This window comes from Leiobunum rupestre, chromosome 2 (genome assembly GCF_980474605.1).
Source record: "Leiobunum rupestre chromosome 2, qqLeiRupe1.1.hap1, whole genome shotgun sequence".
Classification (NCBI taxonomy): Eukaryota; Metazoa; Arthropoda; class Arachnida; order Opiliones; family Sclerosomatidae; genus Leiobunum; species Leiobunum rupestre.
The window spans coordinates 86,789,768-86,807,932 of record NC_143385.1 but is presented as its reverse complement, the minus strand read 5'-3'; the positions used below and the strand labels follow the sequence as shown (position 1 = coordinate 86,807,932).

General features: G+C 36.7%; 1 protein-coding gene across 1 annotated transcript in view; it reads left to right on the top strand.

The window, feature by feature from the left end:
• Positions 1-14,602, top strand: part of LOC149960227 (uncharacterized) — a 64,927-nt gene extending 50,325 nt beyond the window's left edge. Inside the window, exons 3-6 of the mRNA XM_090166604.1 lie at positions 4,933-5,123; positions 7,730-11,109; positions 11,803-11,961; positions 14,297-14,602. Coding sequence (XP_090022730.1) covers positions 4,933-5,123; positions 7,730-11,109; positions 11,803-11,961; positions 14,297-14,338 — 3,772 coding nt within the window. The 3' untranslated portion in view covers positions 14,339-14,602. The remainder of the gene's footprint in view (positions 1-4,932; positions 5,124-7,729; positions 11,110-11,802; positions 11,962-14,296) is intronic.
• Positions 14,603-18,165: the final 3,563 nt, after the last annotated feature.

Here is an 18,165-nt window from a genome sequence, read left to right as displayed (position 1 = left end):
AACTATTTGACTTTGTAACAGTAATAGACCATTATGATCTTATCAAAATCTGGTTTCTTTTATAAATATATTTTAAATAAAAGTCTAAACTATAAATTACTCGCGAATGACAAATACAGTTTTAGCTTTCATTTTATCCCAAATTTCGTTACTAACAAAACATTGTACAAAATAGGAGTTAAGCATTGTCTAAAATAACGTTGAAATTACTCTTCGGGCTTCGATGGAATTATTTGATTACACTGGCATTATGAGTAAACCGATGTTAGCCGTTATTATGAGTAAACCGATGTTAGCCGTTATTATGAGTAAACCGATGTTAGCCGTTATTATGAGTAAACCGATGTTAGCCGTTATTATGAGTAAACCGATGTTAGCCGTTATTATGAGTAAACCGATGTTAGCCGTTATTATGAGTAAACCGATGTTAGCCGTTATTATGAGTAAACCGATGTTAGCCGTTATTATGAGTAAACCGATGTTAGCCGTTATTATGAGTAAACCGATGTTAGCCGTTATTATGAGTAAACCGATGTTAGCCGTTATTATGAGTAAACCGATGTTAGCCGTTATTATGAGTAAACCGATGTTAGCCGTTATTATGAGTAAACCGATGTTAGCCGTTATTATGAGTAAACCGATGTTAGCCGTTATTATGAGTAAACCGATGTTAGCCGTTATTATGAGTAAACCGATGTTAGCCGTTTTTTTTCCCTTATCAAAGAAGTTAAAACTCATTTTAATTTTTATTTATTATTTTATATAAATGAACTTCCTCAAGTACTTATTGAAACTACAAACTCTGTAAAATCTAGCACTAGATAAGTGAGAGTGAAAGATAGCTCGTTTTTATCTCTGTATGTGTAATTAAGAACTAACGTACGATAAGATCCGATCGCAATAGCTATTATTTTCATCGCCATCTACTCTTACGCACGAAGTATAGCCTTGAATACGTCATAATACCAAGTGTATGACCAGAAGATTAACGACTTGAAAGAGCTGTAATCTTTCAATATTACGATTATACGATAAATTATCCAACAAAAAACTCCTCTTTCCATAAGGAGCTTTGGAAAAAATGACGATTAAGGTTCCCAGTAAAATATTAGGCATACTTTCCCGGTAAATTTTAATTTATTCATTATACAACGTTTTTTTAGTTTGATATCATATTGTATACATTTTATATAGCTCTATTATATTTCATATGTTAATTAACTATACAGATAAGTTATTCGTAAATACCTAATTAAATGTACATTTCAAATTCAAATGTCTATCAAATTAACGCAGATTGAAGGCCTTTTTTCTCCATCAAATGGGAAACAAATTATGCTTTTTGAGCAGTGGTACTCCATTAACTATTTTAAGTATTAAAATAACTGTTTTATAAAAATAGCCCCTGATGATATTTAAACTATATGTATAAACGTATATTCCTATAATTTAAATAGGTCCTGCCTAAAACCATATCTCATAATTTAATTCGGTCCTGCCTATAACCATATCTCATAATTTAAATAGGTTTTACCCAGAAAAAATATCCTACAATTTAAAAAGGATTTTACCCAAATGGCTTTTGGCTAATATCTCCTTTTGTATTGAATTTGAGCCTATAAACCCCATTACTTTAGGGTCCAGCAATTTCCTTCAAAAACGGTTTTATTGAGTCTTCTTTTTTGCGCAATCGCAGTTTGAACGTTGTACCCGAACAGGGTTCGTACACGACCTGGAAAACCCGGAACGGTCAGGGAATTTTAAAATTACCCCAAAAGGTCAGGGAAAAGTCAGGGAATTTAAAAATTACCCCAAAAGGTCAGGGAAAAGTCAGGGAATTTTAAAATTACCCCAAAAGGTCAGGGAAAAGTGTGGGGATTTTAAAATTACCCCAAAAGGTCAGGGAAAAGTCAGGGAATTTTAAAATTACCCCAAAAGGTCAGGAAAAAGTCAGGGAATTTTACAATTACCCCAAAAGGTCAGGGAAAAGTCAGGGAATTTTAAAATTACCTCAAAAGGTCAGGGAAAAGTCAGGGAATTTTAAAATTACCCCAAACGGTCAGGGAAAAGTCAGGGAATTTAAAATTACCCCAAAAGGTCAGGGAAAAGTCAGGGAATTTTAAAATTACCTCAAAAGGTCAGGAAAAAGTCAGGGAATTTCAAAATTACCAAAAAAGGTCAGGGAAAAGTCAGGGAATTTTAAAATTACCCCAAAAGGTCAGGGAAAAGTCAGGGAATTTTAAATTACCCCAAAAGGTCAGGGAAAAGTTAGGGAATTTTAAAATTACCCCAAAAGGTCAGGGAAAAGTCAGGAAATTTTAAAATTACCCCAAAATGTCAGGGAAAAGTCAGGGAATTTTAAAATTACCCCAAAAGGTCAGGGAAAAGTTAGGGAATTTTAAAATATTTCCGAAAGGTCAGGGAAAAGTCAGGGAGTTTGAAAATGATTCCAAAAGGTCAAGGAATTTTAAAAATTTCTAATAAGGGAATTTTAAAATGACCCCAAAGAAATCAGGCAAATAAATTTTTGAAAGATGTAATAAAAATACCTAATAAATATTTTCAAGATTTTAGCTCAAACCATTCATTTATTCTACAAAAATGGTCGGGAAAAATTTGTCAATTTGGTCAGGGAAAACATGGAAATGTCAGGAAATTTAATTCCGTAAATGTTGTACGAACCCTGGCGAAACGTGTTGTACAATTTGGCACCTTCCTTAACGGGTGAATTTGTGCCGACACACTGGAGTCTGTTGTCCACCGTTTTTGCGGAAAGAATTAATTCTGGTCTTACAGATGTCCTTAATTGAGGTTACATTGCGTTTTAATTCGATTTTGACATCGTTCTTCTCAATACTAGCTATCATCGGAGTATGCAATCGACGCTTAACCGTCGCAGTTGCTTCATTTTCAAGCGTTTTATTACAGAAACAAAAATAGCTAGTCGAGTTATCCATTTTAAACGTGGCTAAATGGATGGGCGACAGCCGACTTTTACTCAAGAAAGGCGCCCAATTGTAAGACGCGTTTCGGGTACAAAGTTCAAACGGCGATTGCACAACCAGCCAACCAAAATTCGGTGGCGCTCAAATTTTTTTGGGGGGCGCCAATGCCTTGATACTAAAAATCGGAATTTTTAACTCCCACTCTTGAAATTAGTTAATATACCGAAATCGGCTTTAATTTGTTCATTAAAGCGTTTGCAACTAACTAATGAAAACGGTTACGATGCTAGTTTTTTAAAGTACTTAAGCATTTAAAACAACTAATCTTCCAGACGATTAGATAATAGTTTTCTTTAATATAGTAGGATACACAGGGTTGGCTGAACCAGCCAGACTGGATTAAACCACCCTGGTTTAAGCCGGATTTAACCACCAAATAAAATCCATGGTTAAAAACCACTTTTTTTTTTAAATTGAGAAATTAATTAGAAACATTGACAAAACTTAACCTTCACTTTTTGTCGCGAGTAATGAGAGCTAACATATAAGCAATTAGGGTATCTTAAAATTAATTTTGCGCGTGAAAATACGCTGCCATGTTAGGGTATAAAAGCGGGTAAATAAGTCTGCTATACCTCACAATGTAAAGGTACTGTCACGCGCAAAAACGTAATTTTTAAATCGGGAAATTTGAGCAATGAGGGCTTGATATAAGCAATTTGATCATTTTCTATTTATGGATTTAACCCGTTTAAACCACCGGTTACAACCGGTTTTAACCATACTGGATTTTTCAATTTTTAAAAAAGCCGGTGTTTTGCCAACCCTGAGGATACACGTCGAAAAAAACTGCAGTCCTACGAACGTTTTACCATGATTGTTGTAGTATAGTATAGTCCAATCACTTGCTGTAGTATAGTATAGTCCAATCACTTGCTGTAGTATAGTATAGTCCAATCACTTGCTGTAGTATAGTATAGTCCAATCACTTGCTGTAGTATAGTATAGTCCAATCACTTGCTGTAGTATAGTATAGTCCAATCACTTGCTGTAGTATAGTATAGTCCAATCACTTGCTGCAGTATAGTATAGTCCAATCACTTTAATCTATTTCGTGTATCGTGGTGTAACCCAAAAATACCAAGGCAATGTTATATCCGTCGAAACACTTTTTGATTGGCAAGTTCGGTATTTCTTCAATTGAAATATTTAAACTTTTGGTGCAGTGAAACGCGCGAAAACAAAAATTTTCAAAACTATAGTAAAAACGTTTTAAATATTTACTGAAATTAAATTGTGATGTAGCTCTCTTTTTTTATTAAAATACAATTATTTTAGATCATATCTTTTGTGTCGGTCGGGTTGGGAGTGCTCAAGTATTCATTTGGGGGTGCTGAACATCCCTTGGCGCCCCCCACCATATACGGGCCTGGATTAGTAATAATCCATATAATCATTTTTGTAAGAAATTTCTGGGCTCTAATTTTAGTAATTGTATTTACACGCGTAAATTCAACAGAAACTGAGATATTAGCCGGGAGCAATTTTTGCGCTCCAATTTCCCGCAACCTAATGATGGGACTTTTGACACTTTATACATATATTATGACTAAATGAAAGTGCCTTCTAAAATTCAGCCCGGTGGCAATTTTTCCGAAGTTTGGATAACATTTTGACAAATAGTCATTGAACTATAGAGTAAAAAATCTTTAAAAATGAATATTTGTTTCAATTTTCTATTTTTCAAATTTGCGGAAAATTTTACACGATCATAAAAATATAAATAAAAATAGTAAATATTTGCGGAATATTAACTTCCACTACAATCAAATTTCCACTTCGTTAAAATGACAATGCCCACTGAGACTAGCTAAAGCAAGATTAGATTCATGGGTGTATATGAACAAATTCACGCTTTTCGTGAGCTTGGAGAAATGCTAAGAGTAAATGACCATGTAGAGAGTGAATAATGCTTTTGTGTTTCTAGTTTCGATCCTTCTGTCCCGGAGTCGAATGCCAACAACGGTGACCAGTCAGACTCACTGAGCGAATCCGATTCCTTTTCGCAGAAGCCAACGACAGCCAAAACTGAAGTGCCAAAGCTTGTTGCTAGTCTAAATACATCACTTAACATTGAGATTCGTGATGTTACTGAAACCAGTGAAGAAATCTCAAAACGTAAGTTCAAATAATACCCAGATATCGAGTTATCAGGCTTAAATTATCATATATTTGATTATCATAACTTTAAGGGCAAAAGTCAAGTAAGTCGAGATACGTGACTATTGAAATAAATTCAAAAATAGAATCCTTGAGTGTTTTTAAATTAAGGTGACTCGGTACAAAATTTTCAATATATATTTTCACTCTATTTTTATCTATTTCCATTATTAGATTATCATTGTTCTTATGCACTGGTTTTTCTAAAATAGGGGTTTTCAGACTTGCTTGACTCTTGCTCTAAGGTAGCGACGTATTGTAACCAGGCCACCATATTTAATAGCATTAAAATTTGCTCCAATGGTGTTGCATGGAGTATTAGCCAGCTGGCGATGATGATGATTATTATTAATTACGAATTCGCTTGCAGTTAGAGTTATTGAAGGCCAATTCACAAGAGGCAACAGTTTTAAGGAAATTAGTTGATCAACATGAGTCGGAAGTTGGTGTAACTGCAAATACCAATTCCCCGACGTGTAGGCTAAGATAAACGAATCTTAGCTCTAATTGCCTAACCATAATGAATTTCTTACACATTCATTTGATTGCTCAAAACTAGGAATCCATACCTCTACTTGGAATGCTTATCCTACCGTATCGCGTATGGTAAGATCACACTGACGGCTTTGGCCCCACCTACGAGAGAAAAAAACCCCTCTGCGCGCGTTCCCCTCTCACGTTGTTGTTTGTTAAGTTAACATAGTGACGTCAAATAAACCGTCAGCCACATCGAGACGAAAATTTGCCGTGATAAGCATTCCAAGTAGAAGTATGGATTCCTTAGAAAACTTAATGAAAATATTAATCTAACCCCTTCTTCGTGTTGAAAACTGTGTCATTTCATAACACCAGAAGTTGATAATACATCTTACGAGATAAGTATCCATCTAGGTAATACATATGAAACATGTACCTTCGCAGGCTCGACGCCGATTCCACTGGGCGCAAATTTTCAGCAAAATCGCAGATATATACACAGCATCACGGCTAAATATTACCAGGGGACATGACTAAGAGTTCACAGCCGGGCGCTTTTCCCAACGCGCGTTGTCAACGAAAGACGCGTCTTTCTCTTCCCTAACTTTTACCCCCCAAACCGTGGTATCTCCAGTCTCGGAGACGGACCCGAGATGAAATATTTTAGTGACGCTCTCTAGCGAGGATTGTGGGAACTACCGCTGAAGAAAAAACCAGTTCTGACTGGGATGTAGAGCCGCCTCAGCGTGAGCCCGCGAGAAGGGTTTTTTCTCCCAGAGGGCGAAATGTTGATAGTATAGCAAGGACAGTAGATACAGGGACGAGAAAGTGAAATGGCGGCCTCTGTTGGAATATATCACCTAAAACGACCTAAACGCAAGGAGAGTTAGTTGTAAACAAAAAAAAAATGGCGGTCACTGAATTTTAGCGGTTCTTGACGACGAGGCTTAAGTGTTCAAAACAAAAGGGCTCGTAGTTTTATATTTAATTTAACATCAAAATGGTAAAAACTAACTACAATAATACTGTCCATGGTGAACCACGTCTTAACAATGGCCGCGGTTTGTTTACATCTAACTCCCCGTGAATATGAAGACGTTTAAAATCGAATTTTTTTTCCTGCTTTCTCGTCCCTGTATCTACTGTCCTTGAGTATAGTATCTCACGCGACGGCCGAGAAAAAAAGAAAACGCCAGAGAGAAAATTCGAGGGTTGGGTAGAAAGCGGGAATTATTGGGAAAAACGGGATCTGTGTTCATGACGCCAGGGCCCATTCACCGCGGCAACCGCGCTGTCAACTCCTAGTCATGTCTCCTGATATTACTAACTAGTAAATTATTAAATCGATGAATAGTTAAAAAAAATCGCGATATCATTAATTTAGACCCGCACTATGTTTGCTTACAAAAGAATATCAAAACATATGCTGTACTCACAAGGAGACATCCCGAAGTGTAACCCACCGATTATGTTCAAACTCGGGGGATTAGTAGACTTTCATGAATCATGAAAAATCCTAAAGGAAATTTATTCAATGGCAACGAAAAATGTTTATCACAACACTAAATATTAAATTTTCCCATTGAAAATAACATGTGATTTTGACCTCAAATTGATCAACAGTTCATCAATTTTGATGATTTTTTGTCAATTTTTATCTATTTTTTCTATTTTTGGCATTTTCGAAATTTTGAAATTTGTTCAAATTTTTCACAGGGGGGTCTTAGGAATCGGTCAAAATCCCATGTTATTTTCAATGAGAAAATTTAATATTTTGTGTTGTCAAAAACATTTTTCGTTGCCATGGCAAAACGGTTGCCCATTGAATAAATTCCCTTTAGGATTTTTCATGATACATGAAGGTCTACCAATCCCCCGAGTTTGAACAAAATCGGTGGGTTACACTTCGGGATGTCTCCTTGTCAGTGAAGATACATGTTTCGAGCGAATAACGTTAGCAGGATTGGCAGATGAATACCTTTTTCGTAAGAGATATACTTTATACTTCTGATATCACCAAAGCACGAGGAAACCAATCTTTTCATATGTTGTTCAAAAATTATAGCGAAAAATTCTTTTGTTTTCAGTTGATAATGATGATCTTTCGGGAACGTTGACGGAGCATAGCATGCCGTTGCTGAAAGATTTAATAAAGCCCTTAGATTTTGAGCAGACGCCAACTGAAATGACCTTAGATTCCGATCAAATAATGGACGTGAGCGTACCAAAGGAAGGAACTTTAAATAACATGAACCAGCCAGTGGAAGAAGGAACTTTAAATAACATGAACCTGCCAGTGGAGGAAGGAACTTTGAATAACATAAACCAGCCAGTGGAGGAAGGAACTTTGAATAACATAAACCAGCCAGTGGAGGAAGGAACTTTAAATAACATGAACCAGCCAGTGGAGGAAGGAACTTTGAATAACATAAACCAGCCAGTGGAGGAAGGAACTTTAAATAACATGAACCAGCCAGTGGAGGAAGGAACTTTAAATAACATGAACCAGCCAGTGGAGGAAGGAACTTTAAATAACATGAACCAGCCAGTGGATGAAGGAACTTTAAATAACATGAACCTGCCAGTGGAGGAAGCGAGAAGCAGTATGACGGAGCAAAACCAGCCGGAAAAACCCCTCACTTCAAAGGAAGTCATTACGGAAGAGAAATCAACCGTAGGTAATGTCACTTCGAACGGTGATAAGGATAAAAAAGGTACCTTGGACGATTCCATTTTGCGGACCCTGCTTCAAGAGAGTCCGCCTGAAGATTTTAATATCTTTCTCGAGCAAACCAAAAACTCCATGAACTTGTTCAACGATGATCCGAAGCCTCCAGAAACCACGAAAGAATCGGATCCTCTTTTGGATTGCAACGTAGAAAAGACTGCCAACACAGAGAATCCAGAAAACACAGAAAATTTTGGAAAATCAGAAAGTGTTGCCCACCCGGAAACTGTAACCGAAATTGAAAAGGACAAAACGGTTGTACCAGTTGTGAATAAAGAATGTTGTGCCGCCGTCGAGAAGGTTGTTCAGAATGCGTTGTCTAATGACGAAACTAAAAATAAACCAGCTGAGGGTGAAAGGAATTTGGAAAACGTTCGCGGCGAAAGTCCAGAAATAGTTGAATTAGGCGAAATTGTGACGGATAATTCTAAAACTAAAAAACTGAATGATTTCGGAGAAAACCACGGCAATATGACTTTAGAAGACATGATTAAAGTTTTGGAGAAAGATATCGAAAACCTGGAAAAAATGACTCTGGAAAAGCAAAAAGAGCTGTTGTTGATTGTCAAGTACAAAACCTACAAGGAAAACCTTCTAAAGTCGTTGATTAAATCAAGAAGGAAACCTTTCGTACCTCCTAACCTACCATTCCCGGTGTTGTTGCACTCTTCTCCGAACAACAAGCTGACTCGAAGTATCTCTAACGGAGAATTGAATAAATGTTTGGAACAGAAAGACACCATTTGTGGTGATAAACCGAGCACACCCACGAAGGCGAAGGAAGAGCAAAATGCGACTGCCAATATTCAGAAAGAAACTTGCCTCGTTAGACCTCTCGTTCGAGAAGCGAAAGGCTCCGAGAACCCCAACAGCGTCGTCGGCCCGCGAAACGAACGACACCTTTTAGAAAGCAGAAAATCAATTTCAATTCTAAACGCGGTAACTCCCGCCAATATGCTCCCAAAACCAATTTACTCGGCCTTGCCTCTTAATCAGCCACTTCCTTTACCGATCCACTTGGCCATCGCATCTCGAGGTGGCTTTCAAAATCCACCCGCCATTTCGGTACCGCGTCCGGGCACTAGTCATAGATCTGAGAAACCCCAAATGAAGCCAGCGAATGAAACTGTACATAGATTAATAGAACCCGCTCACAGGATAAACGAGATTATTCATAGAAGGAACGATCCAGCTCAGAGAATAATCGAAACGGCGCAAAGAATGAACGAGCAGTTCCATAGATTTAACGAAACTGCTCGTAGAGTGAACGAAACCTCGCTTACCGAAAATGAATCTTCACCTAGACTTAAAGATCAAGCGCACAGATTCAACGATCCTACTCGTAGAATACATGATCCCGCGCAAAGGATGAATGAAGCTTTTCACAGGATTAATGAAGCCGCTCATAGAACGAATGAACCTCCTCAGAGGATAAATGAGCCTTCTCACAGGATGAATGAACCTTCTCACAGGATGAATGAACCTTCTCATAGGATGAATGAACCTTCTCACAGGATGGATGAATCTTCTCATTGGATGAATGAACCTTCTCACAGGATTAATGAAGCCGCTCATAGAACGAATGAACCTCCTAAGAGGATAAATGAGCCTTCTCACAGGATGAATGAACCTTCTCAAAGGATGAATGAACCTTCTCACAGGATGAATGAACCTTCTCACAGGATGAATGAACCTTCTCACAGGATGAATGAACCTTCTCATAGGATGAATGAACCTTCTCATAGGATGAATGAACCTTCTCATAGGATAAATGAAGCTTCTCACTGGATAAACGAAGCTCATAGAGTGAACGAAGCAGTCCGTAAAAATATTGAGCCTGTTCATAGAATGAACGATCCCGCGCCAAAAAGTAACGAAGCTGCGAAAAAAGTAAACGAAGTTGCGCAAAAAATAAATGAATCTGTTCAGAGGAAAACCGATACTCCCCACAGAATAAACGAAAGTCGAACGACTAAACTCGCGAGTGATAGCAAAAACAGCCCTTCGCCGGTCGACAGTAAGCGTGGATTTCAACCGTACACCACCAACCATTCCAGTTCGAGAGTTCCAATAAAAGTGAAAGTACCAGCCGAGAAACCCTCCAACAGAACACTGCCGATGATGTTAATGGACACTCCTTCGTCTGACTTTCCGAACTACGGACGCAACGCGACGGTGCCTAGTGTTCCGAACGCTTTCAACGACGCCTCGAAGCAAAACTCGTTGAAAGGCTCGCCCAACAAACCGTGGCCCATGAACGAGACCACTTATCCCAGCGTACCAAAGGAAAAACAGTCCAGCATTTCGCCATCAAACAAAGTCAATATCAATCCCGACATTTTGAAAAACTCTTTCCTCAGCAGAGAAAGCAGCTTGAGCGAACTAGCTTATAATCTGGCCATTTCCTTAAAAGAAGCTCAAACTTGCTTGACCAATAGTCAACAGCCCGTGGCTTCTCCGGCCGCCAACGCGAATAATTTCAAGTCCGGCGTTCAAGAGTCCCCATCCCCAAAAATGCAGTTGCAAAATCTCCCCACTATTCCGTTCGATTTCTATCGAGTGCCGGGCGTCCAGGGCGCGATACCCATGTGGCCTTACGTCCCGTTTGTGGCCACTCCGACTTCGACGATAGCTCCTTTCCCGTATCCGGGACTCGACAATCGACCCACGTTACCTTCGGCGTGGGAATCCAAAGAAAAGTCAGTAGTTCCTGAATTGCGCCCTCGAGAAAATGTACCGGTAAGAAAACTTTTTCAACCTTTAAACATTATCTAAGTTAGTCTTACCAATAATTAAAAAAATGGTGTGGTTTTCCAGACGTAAAACACAAGGTTTATTCTTAGTTAAAGTTAATTATTCTTTCTTTGCGTAATTACTCATGGAAGAATAGGCAAAGTTCCCAATAGCGTGTGAGGTTAAGCGTGAATTAATTCAGGTAAATAAGACATGGGGCTTCTAATACCATCGTATTAAATCACGAAAACTAAACATAATTTGCGTTCGTCAGTTTGAATAATAGAAAGGAGGCATACTTTAAAATATTCATTGGGAAATATCCACTCAGTATTATTAGAAGTATTTAATATATATATCATAGTATTAGTTATTAATCTTACTATTCTGTAAATGTTATTCGATTGAAGCATGGTTTTGTAGGACAAACAGTATGATGAAAATTCGTTAATATTCTTTAAAATATCGAATCCTATTTTACCTAAAAAATATGACTTATACATAAGTAAATATTGCAACTGAAAGAAATTTCTACTTTTTAAATAGTTATTACGTTATCTACTTCAAATATGATATTTAATCAAACGCGGTTTTCCAAATAAGAACCTTTCTGTTTACTGTTACTGTCAATCAATTCCAAGAGTTAATCGATGTTTAATCATTTATTATACTGAACAATGAAATAATTTTTGTGCATAGAAAAACTTAGCAAACTATACGGCCTTAAGAGCGAACCAAAATACTCACCTGGATCTCAAAAGCATGCGTTTCCGAAAGTGTATGGTGTGCAACCAAGCCGACGCCCAGTTTATCTGTTCCGGGTGTGGTAAAGATTGGTATTGCAGTGTCGAATGTCAGGTAATTCTGCTTCTCTTATTCTTCTGATTTTGGAGTGTGGACCGCTTACATTAGAAGAGAAAGAGTTGAACTGGACAGTTGGACTTGAGGAAGCCCAGAGGCGTACCGACCCGGGTTAAGGGGGTTAATATTTAACCGGGCGCCAACCTGGCTATCTTGTAGGGGGCGTCAAAACACTCTTATCTAAGTTATCTTAAATGTCCAATTGTTTCTTCAATCAGTGATAATTGTGATTCTTCGTTCATTAGAATTTTTATTTTTCAGTTGCTCATATTTCTATCTAAAGCAATTTCTAGTTTTGCTAAAATTTATCACAATATTTCATATCTATGTTATATTACGAAGGACGGACTAATTTGGTAGTTGGGAAATTAATCGGTAGGTTATATAAAATTTGAAGTAAGACCGTACTAGCGACGATACTAAACTAACGGTGAAAGGTAGAATAGTCTACACTAAAATCACGGTCTTTAATAAACAAAAATACAGTTTTATTTTTTATTTCCCCATCCCAGAAATCTAGTCTCTAATTGTATCTGATTCTTATTCCAAGTAACCGATTTCGACTGATCACTCTACTCAACAGATTCAGTTAGCTGAACAGTTTTCTGACTCAAAAGATTTGTAGATATATATTGTTGTGGATGCAAAACCAAACGGTTAATATAATTTCGAAGGGAATTTAATAGGTGATTCTGGAATTTAATATCGACAAATACATGTATAATTTTTTTTGCGGGTGCTCTTGATATATTAGTAAATTGTGGCTCGCCGGATTTTGCGTGCGTGTTGAAAATTATAAAATACGAGCGCACTCAAATACTTTAATCATATACCCGAAAGTAACCAAATTAAGTGACCACCGATCTTTTTCGGAATCACCTATTGCGCCACCTGAAATAAGGTCCACTTCTTTCTAGCGAATTACAATGAATCATGGACACTGTATCTCTAACCGGACGGGAAAAGTTGTAGCTTCCACCATAGAAAATCACCTGCCTCCGCCACAGTCTCTCTGTAAAGGGGGGAGGTTCAAGAATTTTTAAAGCTTCGGGATGTCAAAGCCATATAATTCGTCACGTGGTCGACAAAACGTTCCGTTTGAAATGGGGGTTTACATTCTTTTGAATGACCTTTACGGCCCTGCGAATCGAGTGCGGCCGACTATTTCAGCTAATACGAAGTAGGACGCCAACGGACAGTGAGGGGGTACCTCTTTTAGGCTGCTTTTCCCGTACAGTTAGAGATACAGTGTCCTCCATGAATGAGTTCATCCTAGTTTCGAGATTAAACTTGTTTGAATTTTGACCAATATCAACTGATCTGTAAACATCTGAAAGCGGATAATCTGATATTATTTACACAATTATTTGTTCAGTTCAGATTATTTAATTATATGTTATCTGAGAATCGGTGTAAAGCACCATAAGTCTATAATATTGTTCCATAAGTCTGTCACTTTGGGGAATATTTTACTGAGAGCTAATTAATAACGTAGTGACGTCATCACAATAAGACAATCTCCCCCTAGCGAGGCGCTATCAAAGGCTACGTGTGACGCTGGAGGAAGCGTGCGCAAAACGACAACGATGCCCGTAATGCAGTCTGTCTTGTGAATAGCTCTCAGTAAAACTTTTGCATGTGAAGAATAGGAAGTGTCGCACTTATGTTAGAATAGTGAACTGACAAAATTCAACGATTACCAGTACACTATAGAGGTTTTTATTAAAAACAATTTAAAACCACGTTACATGTTTCGGCTTATGGCGTATACGCCGCCGTTGTCAAACGCTTTAAGTCTAATAAGTGAAAATTCCAAGCGCGCGACACCATTTCGACTATGACACAATTTTTTTTTAAGCCATAAGCCGAAACATGTAACGTGGTTTTAAATTGTTTTTGTACTGGTAATCGTTGAATTTGGTCAGTTCATTATTAATTACACTAGTTTTTGGAGTTCGTTATTCTATTATGATAGAATATTACATACTTATGGAACCACTGAAGGGGATAGCGATTTGTATTGCGATGCCGATCTGAGACATTATATTTAAATTAATTAAAATAAAGTATACTTCGTTATATCTGCATCTTCAGAAGATGATTAGCTAGGCTGATCGAAACTTAGGTAAGACCAAAACTTAAGCCTTTTTATTTAATAAAAACGAATTTAACAATGCAAATATAACGAAGTATACTTTATTTTAATTAATTTAACAACGCATATAGAATTGCTCAACCAAACTTTAAAAACTTTTACATTTATATTTAACTATTGATTACTTCTGGTCATATTTCAACATTAATAAAAGAGGTTTCTTTGTTTTTTTTCTAGCGAGAAAATTGGAAGTCGCATTCACGCGTGTGTTCCTCTTGAATCTTATCACGCTCGCCCACCAAAGTGTGCCTCAAAACCACCTCAATCAGAGGTCCGTCACTCTGTCTAGTCTTGTACAAACAAAAAAACTATCGTGAAAACTATACAGTATAGGATATAAACGTGTTTTTGTACCATTCATTGTTTAGTACCGTATTAAAATTGGGCACTCTTTGCTTTAAGAAGATATATACCAAAATTATATTTTCATTTCGCAGCAATATCTTAATTGTCGATGTATATAAACAAAAGATGACGTAATAAAAAGAGTTAATCGTTGAATTTCGACCATGTCGTTTTTCGTTGGAGTTGGCAAATCTTTTCTTCTATCAGAAAGGGAAATATTTATCCTAAAGTTATCGGCTCTCTCATGGTAAAAGCTAGTAAAGGTCAAATTGGAAAATTTCGTCTTAGTTAGTACCACCTAGGAGCAACAAACACAAGGAGAACGCAGCTAGCCTTTAGACACGCTAAGGCAGTGTTATATACAAATTTCATCGGACGTGCCTTTACGCTTAACGTTTTACGGAAAGGGGGAAGACAATTTCCGAATTTTCCCCTTCCGACGGCAGCAGGCGCTAAAGCGTCTAACCAATGAAATTTGTACCGAAGAAAATCCACGCATTTTGATGGGTTACGTTCTCCTTGTGTGGGGTGCTATGTTTGTTGCTCAAAATCATAAACTCAATTATCTCGAATTTCAAAAAGGTGTTTATAAGATTTTGCCATGGCACAGCCGTTATCTTTGGGATTCTTTCGCGAGATGCAATAAGTTTTTCTGAGATAATCTTAAGAAATATTTATTGAAATGATGGGATAATATCCCAAAAGGAAGTCTATTTAAAGGTGTCACATTAGTGAAACCAACTCGTTTCGTTAGATCCGGATAAAAATTAAATATAAACAATCATTCCTAGTAGTAATACTGAATTCGTACATGCTCTTAAACAACAGCAAATCCATACGTATCATTTAGAGGTAGCCAGTGGATAAGACGAAAAATATGATAAAAATAACACGGATTGAAATTCTCTCGATTATCATTTTACCTGAGGTTTGAGCGTGGTCCCGGTTATTTTAACTTCGAAACCAGTGGTACTGTGGCGTAGGAAGGAACTATAAATATGAAAACGGGGAGCCAAATTTATTAATTGAAAATCGGGGAAAAATAATGGTTTTTAACATGATTTTAAAAATCATAGTAAAAGGTTTATTTTTAGCTGTTGACTGCCACGAATGTTTGATAAACATTAGGGGGAAATAAATGTATTTCTTTCACACGGATTATCGTAAGCACTACAGCCTAAAAGTGTTTCAATGCGATACACAAGTGAGAAATTAACAAGGTCATATTATACATAAATGAGCTCATAACAAATTGGTCTATCAACTCACAAGGAGACATCCCGAGGTGTTTATTTGCGATTTTTTCGAACTCGGCGGTTGAGTAGACCTTCATGTACCTTGGAAGCCCCTAAAGGGAAAAGTTTCAATGGTCATTCGTTTTGCCATGGCAACCAAAAATGTTTTTCACAACTCAAATTTAACTTTATCTACGTAAATTAGCATGGGAAAATCACAGATTGTATTTTATTGATATAACCCAAGTTTACCGAATTTTTCGATTTTATCCAATTTTATCGATTTTACCCAATTGTTTGGCCAATTTTTTTTTAAATTGGCCCTTACAATCTCTGATTTCCCCATGCTTTTTTACCTAGAGAATATTTAAATTTGAGTTGCGAAAAACATTTTTGGTTGCCATGGCAAATCAAATTGCCATTGAAACTTTTCCCTTTAGAAGCTTTCAAGGTACATGAAGGTTTGCTTAACCCCTGAGTTTGAAGAAATTGGTGGAAAAACTCGTCGGGATGTGTCCTTGTGAGTGATACAGTGAATAATAAAGTATCTCGGATTTTCTTATCTGTAATTGAATAAGAACCAATTCTTTTATTATAAAGCTTATTGGTAATCAGATTATCCCTAAATATAAATTTTAATCCATTAATGTAAACGTTAGCTTGGTATCAGTTAATGAATTCAGAAATTACGTCAACACAATGTTTTCATTAGTTATTTTAATTAATAAAAAGTTTTCTAAGGTAAATCAATAAATTTAATTTTCAAATTTTTTAGTCATTTAATAATTGACGGGGGTTTAAGTATTTGGGGCGTAATTTCAGGGTGGGAGAGTTTTAAATTGTTACTCTTAACTATGAGGAGGGGGTGCCTGGTGTCGAGAATGTTTTGTATTTTCGGAACAGCTAGATTGAGGTTTTAAATATCCTGTAATACTCCAAACCTCAAAAGTTGTCAAGTGATACTTAGTTGTGTGTTGGTTTCATTGTACTACATGCAATACACAATTGGGGTTCATAGAGACCTGGATAACCTGAAAATATCATGGAAATAGATTGTCGACAGAACAATCATTGAAAATCCAATATTTATGAGCGTTTAGAAAGTTTGCCCTAAGGAGTACAAATTTACAGATTTGACTTTCTTCTTACTTCTTTTATATATTTTAGTATGGAACTAATTTAGCTTAAATAATATTCATGAAATAATTTACTCTGAGCCTTTCAGTTTTAATTGAGGTTAACTTGCATCTGGAAAAAACAGGGAAATAACAGGAAGAAAGAATAACGCATTAGTGAGGTGTCGGACATGCAATTTCTTAAACTTTCTTTCGCGCCTTCATCCGGTGATAATTAATTTATTTTGAACAACTTATATAAGGTGTACGTCAAAAGAGACGTCAGATTTTAGAAAAAATAGTTAAGTCGTACTGCAAGTCGAGATGCGTGTCACATTAAGAAGGCAAAGAAGTAACTAACAAAAATGTCCTATAACATTGTCCCCTTCTTCCATGATCTTATACTTCTCAAAATGGAAACGCCATCAAAATCTGTCTCAAGCGCCATCTGGAAAATGCAAAAGTGGGATATATTGTCCCCAATCTTATTGAAGGTTCGAAAGTGGTTGGATAATGTTTTTTAACTTCCATTCTTCGATTGAAGTATTATATTTTATAATTCCGTTACGAAATGACTTAATCCAATGCCAAGTTTCAAATCCAACTGGAATCAATGCATATCCAGCTTAAATCCAATAGACCGTTCTATAAAATCAGCTAAGGGTGCTATCCCCCTTTGAAGTATCAGTGGTGTAAAGTTTGGCCAGATTTTCGACGGAAAAATTATTCATATGGCAAACCTGGTACGAAATATCTCCAAAAATATAATATGACCGAAAATAAGCTTAAGTTTCGAAACCAAAGAATAGAGAGAGTTGCTAGACCCACGAACTTGGTCAAATAGTCTTTGTGAAATGCTTGGATCAAATTGGAATTTCATTCGTGGAATTGCATCAAATATAACGTATTTTTGATCTAAATTACTCTCAAAGTCGAAATTGGATCTGCTCAATTTCGAATTAAGTTTGGGAATCAAATATGATCGACCATTTTTGTAATGGTTATAACACCTATATTATTAACAACGATTAATAATTATAAATTATAATTTATAATTTATAGACACTATTTTGGCATAGGATGACGCCAGAGTTTGAAAAGTATGTACCCTTATTTTCATTTCTGCTTTGCTGATCATATTGTCTTACAGGTAAAATAAGTAAACTAGGCATCGAAATAGTTCATGGTTTAAAAGGCAATATTTTGGTGGCAACTGTGGAGAATAGAATTCTATACTATAAATCATTAGTAGCCTGGAAAATATTTTTATAGAATTCTTCGAAATAGTTCATGGTTTAAAAAGTCATATTTTGGTGGCAACTGTGGAGAGCAGAATTCTATACTATAAATC